Genomic DNA, 17658 nt, shown 5'->3' with positions numbered 1-17658 from the left:
AATCAAACAAAAAGAAAGAGTTAGCAACTCTGGCAAGTCTCCCAAATCCACAGAGGGAAGCCCCGGTGTCACATCACTGGGAGAGATGAGGTTCCTACGGTTCCCTCTGATACCCCCAGGCAGTTACAGTTGCCCATCGGCTCTGCAGAGGGGACTCCAATGAAACTCTCAAGAGCCAAGAGAGGCCCTTTCTGTAGACAACCACCACCGTCAGGCTTTCCCACATGGCAGCAAAAGCAGGGTGTGCTGGAGAGAACAGCGTTTTGATCCTTGAGGCCAGACATTTCGTATCAAATGCTTTAGTCCACAAAGCTTGAACTTGCCAGTGCTGCTGTGCAAAAGCCTGTCTCCCCAAGCTGACCTGGCAGCCTGGCCACAGAGCAAGGAGGAGATGCTGCTGGTGTGGAAGTACTGCTGGTCTCCCCAGATGTTGAGAGAAATGTTTTCAAATTCAGAGGGAGATCGAATTTAAAAAAAGGGAGTTTGTCCCCTCTTTACCCACTGTATCACTGCACAGCACATCCTTTACTCTTGATTTCTTCTTCTGAAACCCTCCTGTGCCTCACAGTTGGGAACGCAGCAAACTCTACCTAGTCCTTCCTAGGAAAAGTCTCTCTGGTTTTAAGGGATGCAATGTCTCTTTCATTTTAGCCTGGAGAAACAAAATATGCTTTTCCCTGTTGTGAATGGACCAGAATGAAAGTCTTTTCAGCATCTTCCTCAGTCTTTCTTTTCCCTGAGCTGTGTCTTTAATACCAGAGGTTGAACAGAGGTTGAAGATGGAGAGCAGAGATATTTCTTGATGTTGCAGTTGTCTTTCAGGAGGTGTTAATTTCAAACCTATTCATGTTGCACTACAAGCACACACCATGATGATGAGCAGCACTCTTATTTAGCATTATCACTAACAGCAGAATACAACAGAAAGCCTCTTCTGTCTCCCAGCGAGATCTGCAGAGGATGTCTGTGAGTCAGCCTGACTTGGTTTCTCTTTATTTGAAGTCCTCCAGTTAAAAATTGTGTGGGTACTCCTTTCAGCAAACCTCATTTCTTCATGAGGATAATAGCCTGCTCTGTGTTCTCTTTGGGCTGAATTCTGGGCAGCACGGCAGGGAAGGCATTGACAACTGCCTTCAGGGAAACCTAGCTGTAAGGAGGTCCTTTCTACCCAGAAGCAAGCAGCGGCTGGGGACTCTCTCTCCTGCTGTTACACAGGCAGTGCTGACCCTTATTTGCAAGGTTTTTGACTGCAAAGAGCAACACCAGAGCTGCTATGCTGAGTATTGATGAGTCAGGAGTGGATGCCCAGCAGCACAAGGGTGGCCGTGGCTGCATGGGCTCTGGGAACCCATGTTTTACAGGTCAGCAGCAAACCACCTCAGCGTGTGCAGGTCCCCAGTGGGGAAACTCCTACTGGATTATCCATACCTTTTTACAAGGCTGCAAGAGGCAGGAGCAGAGGAGGATGCAGCCCTTCATCATCCCTGTGAGGACATGGGAGACAGGTTTAGATTTGGGTGTTCTCTGAACCACAGCACACTTTTAGCAGGACCCACAGCTTGGGCAGCGCTGCAGGGATAACATCAGACTATCACTGGCATGGAGGAAGCCTTCATTTGCCTTTCCGGTTCTCACACAATGAGAATGTTTCCTTAGTACCATGTACCAGAAATTATCTTTCTGAAAGTTGAAAGTACGTGATTTTGGAAGTCATAGATCTTGCTTTCAGTGTGTGGGGAGAAAGTGGCCCTCAGCCTTTTGATGCTTTCCTGAAAAAAGTGCAGAATTCTTTACATCTATTTTTAAAGAAGGGGCAGATGAGGCTGCTGGCACTTGTCAGAGAAACAGGAGAAAAAGGTGAGTTTTGAAAATCTGCTGCTCTGGCCCTTTACTATTCCCTAACCTTTAAACTTTATTTTCAGCAGTGTATCTTTGCTGTTCCTGGCTAACACCTAACCAGGTATTGGTTCTCTGATTATTTTATTTCCATGGGTGTTTGCCCTGGCCCACGTGGCTGACATCACTTGCATAATTTGGCTGATGTTGGAGGCCCAAAGTTTGACCTTTGGTATATTGTTATTTAGCTGTTGGGGATGTAACCTCTGCTAGATAAAGCATAACGTCATGAAAAAACATGTAATTGTCAGAAATACCAGAACTAAACTTACACAAGAATATTTGACTGGGAACTCACTACACCAATCAATGGGCAACAGCTCAGACAACCTGGAAGATGCTCTCCACCCCACAAACCCCATTCAGCTCAGCCTGTACAGAGGTGGGACTACTCTGCCTTTGGGGAGAAGGCATTTTAACCTCCCTTGGCATCTGAGGCAGGGACAGTACCTGGAGGTGTTTCCAGGACTTTATTCCTGCATGTGCCAGAGGACCTTGGTATTGTTACAGCCCCCAACTGCACGCGGTGTCTCAGATCCCCATAATAACACACCCCACTGCACAGCCTCCTGCCTGGTTTCACCCCAGATAAACTGCTTTGCGTGTCCTGGCAGTGCCTGGAAATGTGCTACGTGGCATCCCAGTTGTGGGTGCACCTGTAATGCAACCCCGAGCATGATGCTCAGGTCAGAGGCCAAGAAGGCTCCTTGATTAGTGAACATACCAATGCTTTAAACTTTCAGATTCCTCCAGTCCAGCGGAAGGCCTGGGCTGCAGAGAGATGTTATGCTCGAAAAGGAGGCACAACGTATGTATAGGTAAAGCCAAGAATTTATTGTTAGTGTAATGGCAATCTCAAGGCTCCAATCATTATCAGTCTAGATCTACTGGTCACAGAAAAAGGAAGAATACTAATGCTGTCAAGATTACTTTGCCTACACATAGTTTCTAGCCCTTCTCCTGGTGCTACACTCACCCTTCCCCTGCTCCTCTGGGTCCTAAGGCCTGTGGTTTCACCCAAGTGGTGGTGGTGGGATTTGATGTTAAAGTGAGCTGTCAGCATCTCCAGCCATTCCCTGGGATGAATGCGATGTTCATGCTGATGGATTTTTTTCTGCCTCCCTCTAGGATCTGCTTGGGATGGCTTTTATATGTTTTCTAACATGTTGCTGTGCTGTCTGTCTTCACTGGTCTGCAACCTCATGTTGCACCCAATTCACTATGTACGCTGCCTCTTAGGTATGGTAGATACTGGTTTTGTTCTGTCTGTTACCACTAAACCCAGTTTTGCCAGCTCCGGGTCTGCATTTTTTTAACAGACCGTCAGTGAGTTGTGTATAGCTGTGGGGGTCCCCAGTGCTAGCCTGTGCCCTATCTTTTACCACTGCATACCTGTACTCCTCTATGCTGCATCCTGTGTCCCCACTGCTCGAGGCCCCTGCTATCATACCAGACTTGTATTTCTATACACTGTACCATTGTGTCTGAGTCAAAAATATCTCATTCTGCATAGGATAGGGAGAACCAAGGTGCTGAGAGCTTTTACACACTGACAATGAAGCTCGTCAAGCATTTCTGTCTCCTGTGCAAGTCCGGTCCCCCATAAGCCCTTCTGCCCCTCTGAGTGGCCGCATTCTGCTTCACAATTTCACAAGGCGCCAGCAGGACCAGAGCAGAGCACATTAATACTTTGTCAGCTCAGCCCCAAAGCTCAGCCCAGGAAGCTGCCCTGCCAGAGTTCACGTTTCATAGGGTAGGCATGAGCACTAAAGAAGAGGAAATATATATTTAAACTCAAACAGGCTCAGCTTGAAGAAAACATTGGTTTTCAATGCAGCTATGAATTAAGGTAAGAGACAATTAGATTTTATCTATAATTTGACAGAGCAGGATGACAAGAAATGGTGTCTTATGAACTTAAGGAAACTTCACTGCTTAGTGCTTGGAATCTAAATGATATTTAATTTGGGAAAAGATGATGTGGGTAATGTTTATAAATTGTGAAAGTAGAAAGGGGAACGCTCTTATTAATTGAAGTGGATCAGGGCAGAGAAATTCTGCTTGGTGACTGATTATTTGTGGCATCTTGTGGTAAGAGAAATATTCACCCCGGCTAGAAGTCCTCAAGTTTAAAGCAAAATGCTGATAGATGACTAGTGTGCAGCATTAGCCCAGAAGGACAGACCAAGAAGACACAGCCCTTCTACTTCATTAAATGTTTTTTGTTAGATGTCTTCAGAGATTTCACAACTCACCAGCATTGCTTGATTTTAGTTCTGGTCAGTGAACCAAATGTCACTGCTGCTGAAAGACAGCCCAGTACAGAAAGTCTGGTAGAGATGATAGTGTCTGATGCAGACAGACCAGCAAGAGAATGGCAGAAATTAAAAAAACTTGAAAACCCAACTTTCTGCATGACCACATTACTTAATTTCTCTGTGACTCAGCTTTCCATAGGAAGGATGTTGTACAAAGATGTCTGTCGGTTTGGGTGAGACATTTGGGTAATACAGTGGCAGCAGCCCATTAAGTACTTGTGTGATATTAAACATAGATCCAGAAACAGCAGTTCCCAAAATCTGGTCTGTTGGGGCAAACTCTGCATGGAGGCAGCGCAGTCAGAGGCAGTGAACTGGGTGACAGGATAAAAGACAGCAACTGCAATGGATTATGAAGGTTTGGGCAGTGCAGAAAAAGTCCAAAAAGGAGACAAAAAAGCTAAATTTTGACAAAGAAGAACACATAGTAAATTGAGAGAAAATCACATAGTAAATGTATATTCCCAGGAAGGGGCTGACAACTCCAGAATTTAAATCTCATCCAGTCACAGCCAAGAAGGGGTAATACGTGCTGCTCTCTTAAAATGATGGAGAAGATGAGTTAAGAGATCTCCCATTTCTAGAGAGCCTTCTCAGATTCCTCAAGGATGCTGAGGCAATGTGAGCTTATTAATAACAAAAAGGGGGGGCAGGTAGTAAATGGGTGCCACGATAAAGGTGGCTAGAGGAGAGAGTGAATGATAACCATAAAAAAGTACAAACAGTGCACATAGCTACAATCAATCATCTGTTTTCATTGTCCTTTCAACAGAAAATACAAAAGAAATTTGAATGCCACTTAAGAAGGGAAGGCCTGGGAAAAAGAAATACTGAGGAAGAGCAGGTAAGAGAAAACGCTGGCAAAATGCTTAGCTACACATGTAAAAAAAGATAGAGAGTGTCACGCGAAACTGTGCAAGCAGAAAGGGCAAACAGGGGAACTAACAGGCTGTAGGAAATACCTATGAAACAAATTTTCCATGAAAATCCCGATCCTGGCAATCATCATCCAGTCAGATGACAACCCCAAACACCCAGTGCCCCACGGGCAGCTCCTGGGAGAGCGTCTGGTCCCTCCCCAGCTCTGCCACTGCCTCCCTGGCAGCTGAGTTAAGGTGTTCCCCAGCCTCTGAGAGGATAAAAAAAAATACTGCTTTTCAACACAATTCTCAGACCATTTATGTAATTTCCCATCCTCTGGCCAGTCCCTGGGGGCAGGATGCTGCCTGGAAACCATCTCAGGCTTCACAGGCTCTGAAGAGGACTCTTGGATCTGGTCATAGGATCAAGACCACAAGTCATGACCCTGAGAGTCACAGATAAAAATTTCAGAATCATTTCAGTGATTTTTGAACCTTAATTTTAAGATCCAGGGGAGACGCAGGAGTCTGAGTCATACAGCTGGGTCATATTTCCTAAATGCATAAGTCATTTCTGAAATGGATATTTAAGGCTCTGACCCCCTTAGGGCCAGATTTCTAAAGGTACTTTGGCTTCCAGAGGTTCAGATCAATGCCTGGTGGGATTTTTCAGAAGTCCCCCAGTGCTTAGATCCCTTTCAGAAGAATGATTGAATCAACGATGGCACCCCAGGGAAATGCCTTGACATGACATCTGACTATCTGCATCTTCACTCGCTCAAGAGCCTTGGTCATGCCCTGAAACCTGAGCCCCTGCTCCATTAAGGAGCTCCATTAAGGGACCCCCAGTGTGCAGGCACCAAGTCTCCTGCAGAGCCACCCTGTCAGCCTCAGAGGGGCTTTGTCCTCCCCAGAGTCAAGCAAAGGCTGAAACCACTGAAAGCTTCAGCTTACAGCTTTTGCTATAAATATACCAGCACCCACCGGGGTGAGCTACCAGGGGTTTGATGGGGTCTGACATGGCCCCAGCAAACCACACACACTGCTGCTGTGCTGCTGTCCCCCCTGGATGGCTTGCTGCAAGTCTTCCTGGCAGGGAGACAAAACCAGCAAGTGGAGGGATGCCACTGGGGACAGGATTCACCCAGGGCATCAGGGTTCAGTCCTCTGTGTCTGCTTTGGTGTCATGGTAGCACAACCAACCTGAGTGAGGCCACTGGGTCGGCCAGCTGGACCATGCACTGACAGAGCAAGAGCAAGATCTTGTTCAAAATAATACCTCTGTGGTTGCTCTGAAGCACAGGTGGTGAAGCCCTTGCTGCCAGCAAAGGCAGTAGTAAGTCCCTAGTTTTGCGTTTTCTTTATAAATCAGAGTACACCTAATTTTGATATGATGGGTTAAAATGAAACTTGGTGCCCTGGTTACTTGCTGCCCTGCAGTTATCTCCAGGTTAACATGGAGCATCTTTGAGAAAGCACTTTCCAAAGCTGTAAAGCCTTAGGTGAAGGTGAGAGAGATCCTGGGGACTTTGGACTCTATATTATCCCCTCCTGCCCTCCATGATCCAAGCCCGATCTTTTTAAATGTATTTTTTTACCCAGAACTATTGGTTTAAGTTTGTAGATTTACATGCTGCTCATCTCCAGCTAGTAGCGTCTACTTCTAATTTAGTTTGTGATGTTGGTGTAAAAACCGTAGGACTGGTTCAGGGAAGTGGCATTTTTTTAATCTCTGACCTAAATTCCTTTGTAAAGGGACCACAGGCCTCTGCAATATTCAAGCTTATATCTATCTTAATCAACAGTGGTTTGTTTGGCTTACATTTCTGGGTCCTTTATTTAGGACACCTTAAATGCCCTAATTTTCAGAAGGTCTCAGCATCATGCTTCTGCACCTTGAACTCCACCTTGAGTTGGAAAATCCAATAATGAAGCAGCCCAGATCACTACTTGCTTTTAAAAAACTTATCCTCAAAGTCTTGGGGGGAGCCTCCATAAATTAAATCACCCAAATCAACAAGCAATTATTAAACTTGCAGCACTCTGCTGGGTTACAGAAATGGTCCCACTGATCTAAGAATAAATCACAGAAGAAAGAAACACCAAAGAAAGGAATTACCTTAAAGTCATCAGTGAGGGACTGGGGGAGCAGGGAGCAAGGATGCACCTGGGATTATGCCACACCCACTCAGAAGTGATGAAGGAATGATAAAAGAACTGGTTAGAAGTAGGGAAACCATGCAGGGTTTAACAGAGGCAGTACTGCTGTTTGGTAACAACATCCCCATCCCCATATTGTGCTTTCTTTCCATAGCCATCATATAGCCTCCCCTATAACCCAACCCCAGCAGCTGCTCCGTGCTCTTCACAGGACCCCACTTCCTTCCAGGGGGTCCCATCCCAGGATTTGGCGTAGCTAGTGCTGGTGAAGTACCTGGGGAGAGGACAGTTTGGCTTTTTCATTCATTTATTACAGTCATGGTTGTTAAGACGAGTGTGCCCCAATAGCCCACTTGCTCTGCCTCCCTGCCTATCAGGGGCTGTAGTTTTTTACCCAGTACCCCACGTTGAGCTTCTTCAGTGTCTGGCCTAAAACCATTTCCCAGACTGATATCTTCTCTTGATGTGGAGACCATCAGACATGCAAAAATCTTCTTTTCCTACTTGAAGTCTGTACCAGTCATTAGCCTTTCACCATTAAAAATGTGTATCTGATTTCTAGTTTGCATGTTTCTGGTTTGAATTTCCATGCATCAATTTATGGTATGGCTAATCCCACTATATTAACAAAATTATTAACATGAGCAAAAGTAAAATCAAGCATTATCAAAGTATGCCTACAGCCTCAGTCAAGCTCTGCAATGATAAAGTCTTCCCTCTTTTTTCCTTCCCATTTAGCACCTCTTAAACACCCGAGGGTTGCATCAGCTTTTCTTACAGCAACATCTGGCTGGGAGCTCGGTTTCAGAGTCTGCCCATATCGCGGGAGCTCAGTTTCAGAGTCTGCCCGTATCGTCAGTCAGGTTTCCTAACGGATGCGCCCCCACTCTCGAGACATCGTCTGTGCTGTTTAACTCCCAAGTGTGTCACTTTGGCTACATGAAAGCCAAAGTGAATCATCCAAGAAGCCCCAGATTACTCAGATCTGTCTGAATCACTGTCCAGTTCTTTAACTCTTTTATCACTTCCCTCTGCCAGCTCTGATTCCCAATCTGCTTTCAGACCAATGATGAAAATACTGAAGAATTTTTGGATTTCAACTCATCGTTCCCACAGAGCTTTTACAAACGATATTCCTAGTTTGGTGAGGCTTCCTCCACAGATGGCTGGCTTCTGAGATCTGACAGCTGACCAGCCCAAATCCCATCGTAATGCTTTGTTGGGCTTGTGCTGCTTTGGACTGGAGAGATGTGTCAATCAAATAAGTAGGCAGCGCAAGTCAAAGCTCCAACTATCCCACACAGTACCCTCTATCAACATTGCAATCTCATCAGATGTCCAAACTAAAGCTTCTCTTCTATAAAGCCACGTGGACTGGCATTAGCTACACTCTCCCCCTTGACTGTTTAAATTTTATTTGCCCAGGTTAAAGGTCAGGTTACACTAGCTGTTTCACCTTGCTTCCCGCTTTTGAAGGTCGGCATTGTGTCAGCTGCTTCCAGCATCTGTAGAGGTGGAACGGGGAGAATGTCTCCCCACTTTGGGACTGAATAAAAGACTGATATTTGAGATTTAAAGTAACTGCATCTGCTGGGCTGGGCCTGCTTTTGACCATGGCTATCTAACATGATCCCACACAACTCCAGAGACCATCGCCTAAGAATGGAGCCACCCTGCTCTGAAAGATAAGCTAAGTGAATTACAGGAACCAGTTGGGTGTAGGACTAGAAACCGGGCCACATCTCTGGTTAGTGTATTGCTCATAAGTCTAAGTTTTGTTTTGGGTAGCATCCAAACCATATTTAGTGGTATTTGCAGCAGTCTGGTGATTGCGTGGTAGAAGCTTGGCACCAGGCTGGTTAAGAGTATCACCCAGAGTGCTATTAAGACTTGCATCCCTCCTGCTAATTTCCACCCAGTTCTGGTTGATTCCCTTAAATCTCTTTTTTTTGTGTGTGTTAGAAGTGCCACCAGGAGCTACAACATTTCATTTGGAGGTATCCAAGGACAGCCCTATGGTCTTGCCAAGAATCACCGGCCAGCAAGAAGCAGATGGGTGTAGTCGCAAATGCGCAAAAATGCATTTATATTTGGGCAGCATGGTGGCAGCTCAGATCTAAGGGTGAGAAAGGCATACAGACCCGTAGGGTTTCACAGGGGTTCCTGCAACGCCTACAGCTTCGCTGGGCCAGATGAATTGTCAGCGTGCAGCTCTGGCCTGTACAACGTTCACTGAAAACATGCTTGCATGAGAAAAGTGTGTAAGTCAGCCTCACCCAGAAATGCTGACTAAGGTGTGAAAAATCTTTCTGAGGCTTAAATACTTTAATCAGCGTATTGTGCAAATCTGAAGCGTGACCCTCTGGCAGAGGTCTGGATTTGGTTCTTTTTTTTTAACTTCTTTTCATTCAGTGATGGCAGAGGCATCACGGAGAGGCAAAGTGCTTGCAGACTTGCTTTCTTGGCAGTAAAGCTTGTAATGTGGCACTTGGCTGAAGCGCCAGGCGTGATAACTGGAAAGATCAGATGCATAAATAGGATTTGGCTCTTGTGTCACCAAGCCTGATGCCAGTGCTGTTTGAAGGTTGAAATGCAATTTCTGTTGCTTAGAGGAGTTTGTGGATGTCGCATAATTTCACTTCCCTATGTATTACATTTAGCGCACATAGTTGGTTGGAATAGCTGGGTTGAGAAATGGGTTTTGGTCCTGCAGACTATTGTCTTTAAGATAGCTGTAAACATGACTAAAAGCAGAAGTGTTTGTGGGGAGTAGAGTGTACAACTGCTGGGGAAATCTGGAGAGAGAGCAAAACGGTTGAGCAGTTCCATGAGAAGCAGAAGTGAATCTGCTATTTGTTGGCAAGGGAAAACGTCTGGTGGAGGGAGCTCGCAGCCCTGCAGTCCTTCTTCAGTGTCCTGTATGCTCTTCAGTTCACTTCATTCCTTAGGTGAATGTTTGTTGTAAGCACAAGAGAGAAAACTGGGCTGAAGCTGACAGTGAGAAGACTATAGCATGTGCTGCAGTGAGCTTTACAAGGCTGACAGAGAACACCTGGCAGGGAAGGGTGGAAGATGGACTGAGCTAAGTTTCCTCACTTTAGGGTTCAATAAAATTTCACCACATTATGGCTATCTGGCATGGGCTGCATTTTGGGAACCTTTGGAGTTTGTAGACCACCTGTTGAGTAACATCAGCTTAAACTGAGCAAAGTGGTATCAGAGGAGCTAAATATTCAAAAAGAACTGACAGCATTGCATATGCAGGATGAGTGGTGGTGGTGGAAGGATACGAGTGTGTGGCTGGTGATACACAAAATCCAGAGTGAACAAGCCACAGACTGTGCCAGCATTTTCACATGCTAATGTCATTCTGGTAAGTGCAGTTGTTACTGCTCCTGGACGTGCTATGCAGCATCTTGCCCCTCCTGTTGGCATAGGTACCACGGGCTTTGCAACCACCCATCCAGGGGTAAAAGAAATAATTTGCTACTGCAGAAATAAATGATCCCCATCAGTGAGCTAGACTGAAAAGGTACTTCAGGAAAAATCCCAGCCCAAGTGATGTTCCTCTTTACTTCAAGAAGGCCAGGAGTTCATCCTGCACCTTGGTGTAAATGTTCTCCTGTGAGATATTCCCAAGATATTCCCAAGCCATTCCCAAGCCCAGCTTTCTCTCCAGGCAATGCCAGTGGGTGCAGCCTGCGCAGAAGTCTGCCAGACCTGAGGGCTACCCCGTGGTGGGAGCTGCATTTCTTTACATGGGTGAAATCCTCCCTGTGCCCAACAGAGCGCAGCAGCTTGTATGGACACACATGGAAACTCTCCGGAGGAACAAGCTGCCTTTCTAGACATGAATTAAGGGAGTGAGCGTGGGAAAGATCAGCACAGCTAGAGGCTCTCAGAGAGGAGAGTAAACCAATGCGTGCTGCCTCTCTACAGATCAGGGCTTTCACACAGCACACAGTCTAGGCAAGCACCACTAATCAGCCCCCTCTGGATGCCTGTGCAGTCAGCAAAGATGCTAATTGGATATGAGCAGGCATCAATCAGTTTTTTCCTCTGTGCATAATGGGACTTCTGCTCGTCACACCAGGAAAGACATGTCTGAAGCAGGAGCTTACACAGTGAAGAAACTGGGACACTTTGCAGAAACATCATGGCCTCTGTCCAGCTTTGTCACAGTCACGAAGTTAGGACAGGACTTCTGGAGGTCTCTTGTCCAAACCCATGCTCAGAGCAGGACTATCTGAGTTTCAGATATCTCCAGGGATGGAGATCCCACAACCTCCCTGAAGCCCTGTCCTGGTGTTTCACCGCCCTCATGGTGAAATTCTTTTTCCATATTGTGAGCAACAATTTCCCATGGCCCTTGCCTCTTATTCCTCCGAGAAAAGTTGTGTGCTTCACCTTTACACCTTCTCCCTAGATCCCCCTTGAAATGTGTCTTGTTGAGGCTGACAAAACTCAGTTCTTAGCATCTTCTCATATACCAGATGCTCCAGCCCCAATCATTTCGGTAGCCCTCAGCTACCGCACACCGGTGCCTCAGTGAAGAACCAGCTGTGGAGCACAACAGCCCACAGAGTAAGAGAGAGGCTCTGGCACTGTGCAGATGGTTGCGGTAACAGCTCAGTGGCAAGGAGCTGGGCGGGCTGGTGTAGAGGTTCATATTTGGCACAAGAGACTTGGTGTACCCCGACACTTCTTTTCATTTTAAAGGCACCTGCTGCATACATTTAGTCTCAGAAGGGGAGAAAGAAAGTATCAGGATGGGAAGGCAGAAAATGATGAGCTATTGGGATTATGTATGATGGCTCCTGCTCATTTCTGTATCCCTCAACAGGGTAGATAATGACTGGACAGACCCATGAATAGATGAGGAACCTGTTACATAACTCTGTAGGCAACTCTAATTAGTTATCTCATCAGTAGAAAATGCATATCTTGTTTGCAATTGCTGTCAGCTTCTGCCCCAACACCTAGGCATTTCCTGTTCGTCCCCTTTAATTCTGCTGGTGTCCAATATCACATCTCCAGAAGCTGGACAATTAAACTGGGCTGCAAGCAAGGGGCTGGGCAGCCTCTGCAGGCAGACGCAGCTCCCAGTTCAAGTAGAAAGACACTGCAAGAGCGGCTCAGCCCATGGGTGCGCCTGCCTGCTGCAAACAACCTTCCCTGCACTGTGCCCATGCCCTGAAACAACCAGTGCTGAGACAGCCCTTCTTCTAGCCCACTTTTCCTGTGCAAAACCACGAAGATTGTTTTCTAATGACTGTGGGCGCTTCTCATTTAAATGTTTTGGGGACAACTAGGCTTTGAACTTTCAGAATAAGAAGATATTTTAAAATGGAGAGCCTGTATTTCCAACTAGCATGAAAAAACCTCTTTCCGAAATTACTACAAAATAAGAGCCCAGAAATTCATGGTCCCCACCACAAACGGCACTCTAGCAATGAGGCATTAAGAGAAAATGTCCATATAGTCACAGCAGCCACCCCTGGGGGAGTTTGTTGTAGCTACCACTATGCTATATGAAACATCTTGGGCAAGGAGTGTCTCACACCTCAGGACATCTTTATTTCATGCAAGGTTTATTTTAACAGAGGCTATAAAAACTATTGCTATCAGTGGAATGTGGACATGTAGGCTGGGATTCCAACCACTTCACTCCCAGTGTCAGAAGTGGGAGTAGTTATACACCATCAGTGTCTACCACTGAGTATTGTGCCCACGCTTTCCTTATAGTCAAAAGGAGCTTCATCAACGTGGTCAGCAGAGTCTGGAAAGCAGTTTGTCTTGTCCTAAAGCAGATTTGGCCTGACCTGCATTGGATCAGAGGCACTGCTCTTCACTGGCCGTATTGACTACATCTCCCGCTAACAGGAGATGTAAACATCTGTATTAGACAGCTTACAGTCACTGAACTGAGTCCCTTCTTTACAGTCAACAGGGGTTCCTGTAAGAACATTGTGCACTGTGACCAAGGGGTTATTAATTATTAGCTGCAGTTTTGTTATCGCTGACCTTTCCTTTCAGTCTCAGCTTTAAGAGGCTGGTTTGGCCATGTTGTCATCTCCCTGGGCTTCTGCACAGCATATCACAGTCAATTTCCTTCATTTCCTACAGTGAGAGCAAGTAATGGATACTTACAAGCTCTTTACCCCAACCAGGAAGCAGACTGAATGCAGTAACATTGGCACCCCTCTACGATTTTTGGTTCCCTGCAAACAGAAATCTGAAGAGACTGGAAGGCCACATCCCAAGGAAGTGCGGAGGAACTGACGCTTGCCCTGAGTTATTTGATGTCCAGAGCAGTGATCCCAGAGGTCACACACCTGCACCCCCTACTCTTTGGGTGCAGCCTCCAACCTAACAAACCCTGCCTCCAACCTGACTACCTCGCAGCCAAGGCAGGAAGAGGTCACGAGGCACTTTGGTGCCTGAGGAAAAGGGTCAATACAATTTCTCTTCTTTTGATCATACAATGAGTTTTTTAAAAAACCTCCTCAAAGATATGCTTGCTCCTAAGGGATGTCCCAGTGCAAACTTTGCTCCTCCCATGTCAGCAAGCATCAGCTTAGACCTGGCCAAACTGGGCGTCTTACCACACTTTCATCCTGGGGTTAATGTGTGGGGTGAGATTCAGCTCTTGGTGGTGTTGACAGGCACCACAGGCTGATCAACAGCTACATGTGAGGTACCGCTTCCTGCTGAGCACTGCCCAGCAGACCGGGAGAGCCCCTGCGTTTCTCACACTGTGATGCACCACCTGCAGAGCTCAGTTAGATGTCGGTCTGCTGCTGCTTCTGCTGCTCTTCCGATAAGCAGAGACTTATTCAACAGACCTTGAAATTCTCATTTATTTTTTCTGATCCTAAATTTCCTATCCTAATTTTTAGTGAAGTACATGGAACAGCAGAGTCTGGGCTTTTGTTAGTAACTACCATCACCTCCACAGCAATACAACTCGCACTAATCCAAATAGTGACAAAATCCCAAAGCATGCGTGTTGGTGAGGCCTCTCAGTATTTTACCATAGCAGATACTCAAGATCTCTCTGTCTAACATTATTCTCTTTTCCCTTTTCATGTTGCCTCTAGCCATGATGGAAGCATTCACAGAAACAACAGCTGAATACGCTTATGATGAACGTGCTTTTTCCTGCAGTAAGACTGACATCCAAGAATTTGGGAAAATATTTCTGCCAATATTTTACATTGCAGTCTTTGCTCTTGGCCTCACAGGGAATCTAATGGTCATTTTTGCCATTGTGAAAGAAGGCAGTAAAAAAAGCATCACTAACGTCTATCTCCTGAACTTGGCTATCTCAGACCTTCTCTTTGTGATCTCCCTCCCCTTCTGGGCTTCCAACACAGTGCGTGGATGGACCCTTGGGACTATTCCATGCACAGCTGTTTCCTCACTGTATTACATTGGTTTCTTTGGGGGTATGTTCTTTATCACTGTTATCAGTATCGACAGATACTTGGCCATTGTCCGGGCAACATATTCTCTGAAATCCAGAACAGTGAAACATGGCTTTCTTATAACCTGTGGCGTATGGGCAATAGCAGTTTTGGTTTCAGTGCCACATTTTGTGTTCTCCCAGCTGGTAGAAAATGACTGCATTTCTGCCTTCCCCCAGGAGCTGGAGAACATCTGGCCAGTGTTCTGCAATGTGGAGCTGAACACCATCGGCTTCTTCATCCCAGTCTGTATCATATGCTATTGCTACTGTGGGATCATCAAAACCCTGGTGTCCTGCAAAAATCAGAAAAAAACACGAGCTGTAAAACTGATCTTGATTGTGGTGGTTGTGTTTTTTCTGTTTTGGTCCCCCTACAATGTACTGATTTTTCTAGAGACTTTAAAGCACTATGAGTTATTCACAAGTTGCAACCAAATTAAATCATTGGACTATGCAATGCACCTGACTGAAACCATTGCATTCAGTCACTGTTGTCTCAATCCTTTTATCTATGCCTTTGCTGGGGAAAAATTCAGGAAATACCTTTATCATGTCTGCTTAAAGTACTGTCCATTCCTGTGTTTCTGTGGCCCCTGCAGTCGCTACCAGGTCACCTATTCAGCCAGCTATGCAGAAAGTGTTGTGAACAGCAACATAACCCTGAACACCAGCGACCAGGATGGCTCTGTCTTCGTCTAAAAGACTCTGTGAAGAAGATATGTGTGTAACTATGTCTTCTGCAGAGCTAGCCACTGCTGAGGAACTGCCATTACCCATATGAAGAGACTTAATGGCTGCACTGAATTACTGACATACCTTTTGTTAAGCATTATATATTCTAAACCAGTAAAGATCTTAAAAAAAAAGGAGTACAATATGTCAACGCTGAACATGGGATCAAATCAAGAGAGAAGAAGAGGGAATGTAGAAGCAAAAGCAGTGCTCTGTGCCTAGAACAGGAAATGGAGAAGAATTTAAGGATAGGGAAGCTATTAAACAGTTTAATCATCAAAACTTGTACATGCACTGGTGTATGCATGTGGTAAAATGTACATAGGACTAAACTAACTTTTTAAGGGAAGAGAGATCTCTTTAATGAACGGCAGGTGACTGGTAGCAAAAGGGAATCTTTTTTATAGTAAAGGGGTATATTTTTGATGCTATATATCCAAATGGAAGTGTTTCTGGGATTATTGAATGCAATAAATGTTTTATCTGTGCTTTCATACCCAATAAAATCCTAGTGATTAAAAAAAAAGTTATTTCTGAATACGTGTTTAGTGCTACCAATGTTTATAGCATGCAATAATCAGAGCAAGGACCACCCTTAAGGATTTGGGACCTGACCTGGAGCTGATCCAAGCCAGCCGGCATATCTCCTGATTTCCATGGGCTGTGGCCTGAGCCAAAGGCCAGAGTTTGGTGGAGCCTTCCCTCAGCACAACCCCAAGCACTCTGCTGAGCGAGGGGCTGCCAGCTTGATCAGCGGACATCAGCGCACACTGGGACAATGGGAACTGAGGTACGGGTTTGGGGATCATTGTGCTTGGTCCAAATATGACACAATCAAGCTGTGAATTGCTTGCAGAGCATGGCAAGTATGCGTTTTGCACCTGTGCTCCGCTTGCCACATGTTGTAAACACCAACTGTGTCTATACCATCGTAGACATGTTTGGGACAAAATAACCACTTGCCCATGCTGCTTACTACAACCTTCCTCAACCTTTCTGGCCTCCCCCACCAGAGTTGATTTCCCAAGGAAACCTGCAGGTGTACCCAGATTTAATGTGTCCCAGAGGACACATTTATCATGTGTGCTCCACAGCCTCCAAATATCCTTTTTACTCTTGCAATGACAATGCATTGTGGGGTGGAAAATGTCAATCGCACAACTGAGAGTCCTTCCCCAGGGGCCTCCCTGGGAATCTTCTGCCATCATCTGCTGCAAGAGCAAAGGAGATTTTTGTTGGCACTGTGGACTGGAGTTAGGCGAATGGAAAAAGGACTGTTGCCATCTATGAAGCTGAGATCACCTTACAAGGAAAAATCAAGGGCCAATCTTAAAAAACGAGTCCATGCCAGTGGGACCCTATTTCTATACACTGATGAACTGGCAATATGTCAAATCTGAAGAAATGCACTCACTTTCCAACTACACAAGAGTTGTTCTAGAGTATCGGTGGGAGGAGTAGGCCCTTTCTTTGTGGACCTTAGTGTCACCTTGTTTCTAACAAAGCTTGGAGGAGACCCTCTCCATTGAGCAATTTTCCATAGGCAATAATTCCACAAATATTAAATACTCAATTTTTTGCTGCTGAACATTCAGCACACTCTACAGTTCAATAGTCCCTTTTCATAAAATGCCTTGTATCAGGAGTAAATATATTCTATATGCTCAACTTCTAAAATTTCAGCTATAAGTGGACTTCCAGACTCCAGACTTATTGTCTAAGATTAAATGTAGCATGAGTGTCACTTGAAATTAAATAACTTTTCAAAATTAAGTCTACCTAAGCAAGTGAGATAAGACAACTCCCTCTGTCCCCACCCCCAAGCAAGTGGTATTTTTTAAATGGCATTTTTACAATTTATTTTTTTTAAAGAAATGCTAAGATGTGCAGAAAGAAAGACGAAGGTACTCTGAGACTAAACAAGAAGTCATCTGCATGAAATCAGCCTGAAGAGGGTGGATTGCCAGGCTGACCAATGCAATCTCACTTGGTTTATTTAACTTTCCTTCTATTTTTCAGACAATGGTGAATTACTGAGTGGGAAGTGTAAAGGGCACTTTTAAATATGATCCATGTGCTGTCTCCAGAGTGAAAGGTGCAAGCTTTCTGCCAGCTCTGTAGGAAAGGAGAGCATTTTCCTGCCTAGTCCCAGTGGTTTCCCAGGAATCCTACCCATCACCAGCACAGTGCACCACAGCACACACGCCTTCCAGATGCATCTCCC

General features: G+C 45.4%; 1 protein-coding gene across 1 annotated transcript; it reads left to right on the top strand.

Moving 5' to 3' along the window:
* The first annotated feature begins 3601 nt into the window (after positions 1-3601).
* Positions 3602-15960, top strand: CX3CR1 (C-X3-C motif chemokine receptor 1). The gene is made up of 3 exons (XM_074859037.1): positions 3602-3745; positions 4987-5058; positions 14335-15960. The coding sequence occupies exon 3, from the start codon at positions 14337-14339 to the stop codon at positions 15399-15401; it is 1065 nt and encodes a 354-aa protein (XP_074715138.1). The 5' UTR covers positions 3602-3745; positions 4987-5058; positions 14335-14336; the 3' UTR covers positions 15402-15960.
* The last annotated feature ends 1698 nt before the right edge of the window (positions 15961-17658 follow it).

The sequence above is a fragment of the Strix uralensis genome, chromosome 1, assembly GCF_047716275.1.
Source record: "Strix uralensis isolate ZFMK-TIS-50842 chromosome 1, bStrUra1, whole genome shotgun sequence".
Classification (NCBI taxonomy): Eukaryota; Metazoa; Chordata; class Aves; order Strigiformes; family Strigidae; genus Strix; species Strix uralensis.
This window is presented reverse-complemented; position numbering and strand designations above follow the sequence as displayed.